Genomic DNA, 7,124 nt, shown 5'->3' with positions numbered 1-7,124 from the left:
TTTAGTTAAATTATTTCATTTGATTATCTTCTTCCATGTGTATACACAAACTTCCTAACCCACTCTCTCCCACAATGGTAAAGATACAAATAGTTTTACCTACGAGATATAAGGCAAATTTAAAAAGAAAAAACATATAGTAGTTTTTTACTTAGCTTAAACTTTGTTGATACAAAATGGCAAATGAAAGCATCATCATGCCACCACAAAAGCACTAGAAGTACCCGTGAAATGCTTGATCGTTCCCAGCAGACTCTTCGAAGCACCAAAATGCCTAATTCTGTACACACCTGAAGCAGCTGTTTGCGGCACAATCCACTGTATGCTTGCGTTGCTTCGAGCGCTGAATTTCGAAGGCCTCGACCATATGAACCGGAGGCAGAGGTCGTCGTCGTCGTAGGCAGGCTCCCACGAGTCCTTCCCCCTGAGGATCTCTACCAGCGCGAAAGTCCCTTCAGTCATGAGATCGTTTCTTGGGCATGCGGACCAGAAAGTGACCGTCACATTGTCGCCTCTCTTGAAGGTTGAGTTTTTGGGTACATCTGCGCTCACGTCCCCGAATTGTGTGCCAATTGGAGTTGCATCCACCACAACTGGTGTGAGCAGGCTTATCTGCTTGTCGAGCAGATCCGGGGGTTGTGGGCCCGACTCGACAGGCTTTCCGGTGATGAGGGCTGTGGCAAGCTTCTGGAATACTTGAATGTAGGCACTGAGTGTGTGAGGGCCGTACAACGTTGACGCGCCCTGAACACGGGGAGGCCATGTGTTAGAAAACTGAGATGTGCCTTTGTTTCAAATTGAACATACAAGATTGAGAAAGCATAGTATAAGTATTTCACGTGAATCTTGCAATTTAATTTGTATTGACCTTATTCTTTTGGTTGAAGGTTACTAGTATGCAAGCTACTTAGTATATACATCTATATAAATGTCTCTCTATATGAACTATTTCTCGAACCAGTTTCTCACATTTGTGTGGAAGCTCAACTCATCACTAGCAGACTCTCAACAGGTCTAGATGTAGTGTTACTAATCAAATGTTTTTCTGACCATTAGGCCGAGGTTCGAGCCACCAAGTGTACATGTGTAACTCTAAAAAACTTAAATGTTTTTCTGGAAAAATAATCAAAAGAAACTTTGAAAATTCATGCAAACATCTTATTTTCCGTAATAAAAGCAAGTTAAGCAACTCACCTCATATCTCTGCATCTGGTACTCCTCATATGTGGTGACGTACTGAGAGTATGTATTTGTCAAGCCAGCTATCACTACATGCACATTGCTACCGAACTCTTTGCTACTTCCACTTGTGAGAACTTTTTTCACAGCATCTCGAAGGCGTCTTCCAGCCATTGTGGTGAACTCTGGTGAATTGAAACAAGAAATTTCACAGTTAAAACTAGAGACAAAGCAGACATATTTTCTTTTCCTACAGCATAACAAGATAATTATAGTTCCATAAACAATGTCAATAGATTAACATGCTAAATCTCATTAGAGTTGGCATATATCCTGTAAATACCATCTCTCTTATTTTGATGCAAACATAAAAACTAATTTTCCTTTGATCTGAAGAGAGCAGCAAGCAGTAGATATATTTTGAGCATTATAGCAATGCCGGGAACTTCTAAAAATTCCAGAAGAAGAAGGAACTACAAATAAAAATATTTCTGATGCATCTAGATAAGAAAGTTACCCAAGCATATTTTTACTAACAGTATAAGGAAAAAGTAAGTCGAGCTCTTACCACCAGGCACACAAAGAATGACCATCTGCCCTATCCGCAGAATCTGAACTGGAAGTATTGAAGGCTGCAGTTGAGATAAAAATATAATCAATATGAGGTCGTAACATGCTCTATAAGGGAAAAGCAAGCAGGAAAAAGAGTAGTTTTTTATCTGAAAAAACTAACCAACAATTTGACTCATTATTCAGAAAGTAAGTAAAGGTTGCAAAGATATCAATAACAATTTATTGCAGGACTTTTACTGACCGCCCAGTCATAAGGTTGTTTCATTTCGCCAGTATCCAGTAAAATGGGCTTTGGCTGCTGACAACTCGCTTGTTCCTGGGTAGGAGTTTTGAGTACGTTGCGGACGAGTCTCCAAAACACATTACCCTGAGAGAGAGAGAGAGAGAGAGATTAATAATTGCAACATGCCAGAGACTCATTTAGCAAATCCAATTGACATACCTGGTCATCTCCTTGCTTGAAATCAAAAGCCCCAGGCCCATCAGTTGTACCAGCAGCAAACGCAAACCCCATCGCTGCAGGACATGTTTTGACGGTGGTGGTACCTCCACCTTCCTTTGGAATTGTGACTTCAAGACTAGAGAAATTAACATAAGTATGGATATAATCGATCTTCGCATTTAATTTTTCTGATGCTGCACTGAATAGCTCAACTGCTTTCTTGAATTGTCTTTGTCCAATAATGCGAGTACTTTCAAATTCGTCTGGATACCTGACAAGCAAGTGAGAATACATCAGGATTTTAATTACACTAAATAATTCTAGAATATGGAAGTTGACATACCCAGGTCCTCGACCATAGCATAACTCATTCTTTCCACCACACGTACTATGATTGAAATCACAAGGTACGCCTGTATCAATACAGAATGCACCAAGCACATTTGGACTAACATCTCCACAGTTGGTCTGACAGAATGCGGATACAAATTTAGGCCTATCAGCCTGCCTCAGAATACTCCGCACACGTCTTGCAACGCTCAAAAACCTGGTGGTTGATTTACCCGGCAAAGACTCAAAAGAAGCAGCAAGTTCTAGTAACTCATGATCTGCATTAATTTAATCCACCAAAAAAACTAATCATTAACTCATATTGGTGATTCTTTTCTTGCATTTAGAATTTAGAATATGAGCATACATGAATCAGATGATAGATGAAATAAAAAACCTTCCTTTTTTACTCTAAAACCGAAAGAAGGAAGGATTTTCAGAAAGGATTATTGGGGCCTCAATCAAGTTATCAATCAACGTGATTGATCATTTCCTTTTATTTACACCTAACTATTGGCATGAGCCCCTTAATTACAGTATTGTTATTAGTATAAATCAAGGCTTAGTCAAAATAGGAACACAAGAAAGAAATCCATATATTCTCATTCAATCAGCAAGAAATCCATATATTATCATTTAAACGGCAAGAAATCCATATATTCTCATTCAAACGGCAAGAAATCCATATATTCAGCGTAGTGCTCCCTAGCAGAGCAAATTAATATAGTTATGGCAAGACAGAAGAAATCTTGAGGGCATGAGAGAGATCCTGCAGTCATTTACCTCTTTATTCTGTTAGAGGGTATGAGAGAGATCAATAACGGTAGGATTTTATCTTATAACTATTTTCTCTTTATTCTCTTAGGTTCATCAATAACGGTAGAAGATTTTATCTGATAACTATTTTCTCTATGATGTGCTGCAATAGCACAGGCACAAGAAGCCCTCTGCCAAAATTGCATGGAGGGAGAGGGGCTCAATTTTCAGCAATTTGGGAATACAGCAGCCCTTCCTATTTCAAAGTTATATAGGAGCCAAGTGGGATACAAGCATAAATGATAAATTAAAGTCATATAGTAGCCAAGTGGAATCTAAACATATTTCAAAGTCTACAGTCAAATAGTAAACTAAAGCTCAAACATAGTTCTCACACAAGATTCTACCTATGGCCCTTCTATAAAGTTTTTTCTATAAAAGATCGCCTTATAACTTGCAAGTGCTTCTGTTTATAATGTAATACTACTAACTTAACTGAAAAATTATGCTTACGATTGTCGTTAACAATTGGAATAATGTTTGAGACTCTTCTGGGGATTCTGCTATGCGATACATCAGATGATGTGCTTCTACCGTTATTCTGATCAAACCAGTCTTCCATGATTCGTGCTGCAGTCCCTTTATTGTCCCCACTAATCAATGAATTTGTACGGCCCATAGAAGTTCCATGGGTTGCAAACCAGTTGAAGCTGCCAACTGGTCCCCATTCATCATCAGCAAACTTCAAGAGTGTCATCTCTTTATCAACATCATACTTATATTTACTGCGTTCTGCAGCTGGATTATTAAGGTAAGCACTTGGACTTCTATTGATACCAGCATCCAAAAGTTCCCCTGTAATTGGGGAGAAATTGGTGAGAATGATGTAGAGCTCTACAATAAACAATTACCTGGTTACTCATATTGCAACTCATGAGCAGAATTTCCAAAAAGAACATAAGCAAACAGAGAAAATTGACATCAGGCTAAGAGAAGAGGGCTACACCACTCTTCTAGTGAGGAAATCAAGCAAAATGAGGAATATATGAACCATGTCTAATGCAACCAACTTTGCCTTCCACACAACAGAACCTAACAAAATCAAAATTAGAAACTATAACTTCTAAGATCAGTTCGACGATAGCAGGATGGTGGACATGTTAACACATGTTGACATAAAACAGAGGTCCTTTTTCAGCTTATTAGCTTCTTTTTTCCCATTTTCAGGTGGCACTAAAAATCCAGTACCAGATAGAATTTCATTACCTTTATTCACATAGACTGATCCAGGTCTAATATTATCATGAGCTTGTATGATGGTCTGCTCAATGCCATCAACAAGGGCATCAAATGACTGGCGCACAAAACCAAGGGATGTTACGATATACACTATATATTGGAGATACCCTCCTGGGCCAGAATGGGTGTGAATGCCGCTAATAGCAACATTCTTTTCTGTGTAGAGATCTCCATACCTGCAGTAGCATAACAAGGACCGGCTCTTAAATCAAATCCAATGCTAAAGGCTATAACATCAAGCAAAGTTGCTGCTAACTAAAAATTTAAATAAAATTAACTAAAAAAAAGGGGGGTCTGCAAACTTTCCAAAGTTACCATAACAATATCCAGTTTCAATTGCATAATGAAGACTAAACATCTGCAAGGCTAGTAAGTTACCCAATAACTACCTTGCTTTCAATCTCTCGAGAACTTTTATTGTCACCAGTTGTGATGCCATACAAGCATCTAGATTCACAAACAGGACTCGTTTCCCTTGTGGCTGTGCAACAATGAAGGCCCGAGCTCGCAACCTGAAGTGAACACCTGATGCCACCTGCTCCATGTTTGCATATCCCATCATGTTGACATCAGCAGCCGGCCCGGTGATGTCATAGCTTCCGAGCCCAATTAGGTGGTTGGAAGCCCTCCCACTCTCCAAAAAGAGCAATAACAATATCGGTAACCAAATCATACTAATTGATCTCCCCATCTTCCCTCTACCTTGAGCCAGTTCTCTTCGACCACCTAATCACTTCTGCACATATTTCTTCAGCAAATACGTGAATTTAGTAATTAATGCTAGGAGCAGTTAAATACACATATAAGCATTGGCAAATGAACAACATAAACATCAAAAATTTAAGCAACAAACCTCCAAAAGAAACATCAAACAGCATTAAGATTAAAGAAAGGGGGAAACCCAAATTGATCCGCAACAGACAATTGATTCAGCTGCGCCGCAACGGCAACGCAATTACTTACGAAAAAATATAAGTTAACTAAAAAGTTAAAATTGTGTTCAAGAACCACCAAAATTAGCAGGCAGAAAACGATAACACGATAGTTACCTAAATACGCCAACTAATGCGTCAATTCAAATACAACAATAAGAGCATGAACCAAAATTAGGAGAATGGATTGCTCAGTCGAACACTCACATGTATAATCAGCAATCGTGATGGAACTGCGAGAAAAGTTGACTGAAGTGCAAGTTGAGTGAAACTGAACAAAATGGGCAAGGGAGAAAAAAGAATGGTGGCTTGGCGTGGAAGTGAAGTTTGTGAGTGGGTTGCTAGGTTCGGTTGAGTAGTCTCCACGTGCTTATATATAATCTGCTGCTGCTACAGTAGTGCTCGTTCCTTTTTCATTTTGCTTCAGCCGTGGAGCGGCGGTAGCGCGCGGTGGTTGGAGGTGGGGCACGGCGGCAGTTTAGCTCGGTGAATTTATGACGTGGTGCAAAGATTTTATGTTACATTGTTTTTAATGTAACATCGACATTATCACATTGTTCACAGACATTATAAAATTGTTAAATTAGTTTTATATTAATATCGAAATTAAATGATATATTTAAATAAATAAATATAAATATTAAATATAATTAAAATATAAATAAATATAAATTTTAAAATAAAATAAAATAATCCACATCAATACTCAATAAATTCCTGAATTTAAAAACGTAAAATTTCAACTTTATATAAAGTGTAATTATAATTATAATTATTAAATAATTTTAAATTATTTAATAATGAAAAATAGCATTATATATTATTATTATAGAGTATTAAACATTATAATAAATAAATAAATAAATATTTTATAAACAAACATAAGTCGTAAAAATTTAATGAAGATAAAGAAAATAAAATATTTTAAATTTTAAATTTTTCATAATTTATTTATTTTAAATTCATTTTTTAAATTTGTTATATCATACTGTTAAAGATCTTGTTATAAACTTAAATTTTAAAAATATTTTTTTCATGCATCAAATTTTACAATAACTAGAAAAAAAAAAAAAAAAGGAGGAGAAAGAGAGGATAAAGAAAATTGATAGGATATTTAGGGAGAAAAATAAATAGTGGAAAAGAAAGAGAGAAACTCTCTTTTTTTAGTCGGTCTTCCTCACCATGTGGTCCGAGTAAAATTTGCATTCTTTCAGTCAGTCTGATGTAGACATGGCCACGGTTCGGTTCCCGGTTCGAACCGAACCGGAACCGGCGGTTCCACGGTTCCGAACACGGGAACCGTAACCGGACCGAGTTACACCTTTGACGGTTCCGGTTCCGAACCGTGAACCGGCGGTTCCGGTTCGGTTCTGAACCGCCGGTTCCGGTTCCGAACCGCCTTTAATTTTTTTTTTTTTATATTGTATTCAAATTAAATATGCTTTAATTAAATAAAATAAAGGTTGTAATTCTTACAAATATAAAATAATTAACTTATATATATTCTTACAAAGAATATATTCTTAACTTATTTAATTCTTACAAATATAAAATAATTAACTTATATATATTCTTACAAAGAATATATTCTTAACTTATTTAATTAACTTATA

At 36.9% G+C, this 7,124-nt stretch overlaps 1 protein-coding gene across 3 annotated transcripts; it reads right to left on the bottom strand.

Moving 5' to 3' along the window:
• Positions 1-6,073, bottom strand: LOC130991995 (neutral ceramidase 2-like). Of its 3 annotated transcripts, none has more exons than XM_057916444.1 (10): positions 5,719-6,073; positions 4,969-5,327; positions 4,547-4,755; positions 3,794-4,135; positions 2,538-2,802; positions 2,195-2,465; positions 1,994-2,119; positions 1,748-1,811; positions 1,195-1,364; positions 1-744 (listed from the first exon to the last, which is right to left on the bottom strand). In XM_057916444.1, exons 2-10 carry the CDS (start codon positions 5,268-5,270, stop codon positions 196-198), a joined length of 2,298 nt encoding a protein of 765 aa, XP_057772427.1. In that variant the 5' UTR covers positions 5,271-5,327; positions 5,719-6,073; the 3' UTR covers positions 1-195. The 3 variants fall into 3 exon arrangements, with proteins under 3 accessions (XP_057772427.1, XP_057772426.1, XP_057772425.1); XM_057916443.1 differs by having other exon boundaries at positions 4,969-5,315; positions 5,719-6,037; XM_057916442.1 differs by lacking the exon at positions 5,719-6,073 and adding an exon at positions 5,433-5,595.
• Between the last annotated feature and the right edge of the window lie 1,051 nt (positions 6,074-7,124).

The sequence above is a fragment of the Salvia miltiorrhiza genome, chromosome 7 (assembly GCF_028751815.1).
Source record: "Salvia miltiorrhiza cultivar Shanhuang (shh) chromosome 7, IMPLAD_Smil_shh, whole genome shotgun sequence".
Taxonomy (NCBI): Eukaryota; Viridiplantae; Streptophyta; class Magnoliopsida; order Lamiales; family Lamiaceae; genus Salvia; species Salvia miltiorrhiza.
Note: the sequence above shows the minus strand (reverse complement) of the source record. Positions and strands in the feature narration are given on the sequence as shown.

What these genes read in the sequence shown, in the direction of transcription:
- LOC130991995 (XM_057916444.1), bottom strand. Translation starts at nt 5,270, where the DNA reads ATGGGGAGATCAATTAGTATGATTTGGTTACCGATATTGTTATTGCTC. An exon ending in TGCTATGGTCGAGGACCTGG is followed by an intron (nt 2,466 to 2,537) that starts GTATGTCAACTT and finishes CTTGCTTGTCAG; the next exon opens with GTATCCAGACGAATTTGAAA. An exon ending in ACCAGATGCAGAGATATGAG is followed by an intron (nt 745 to 1,194) that starts GTGAGTTGCTTA and finishes CCCCGTGTTCAG; the next exon opens with GGCGCGTCAACGTTGTACGG.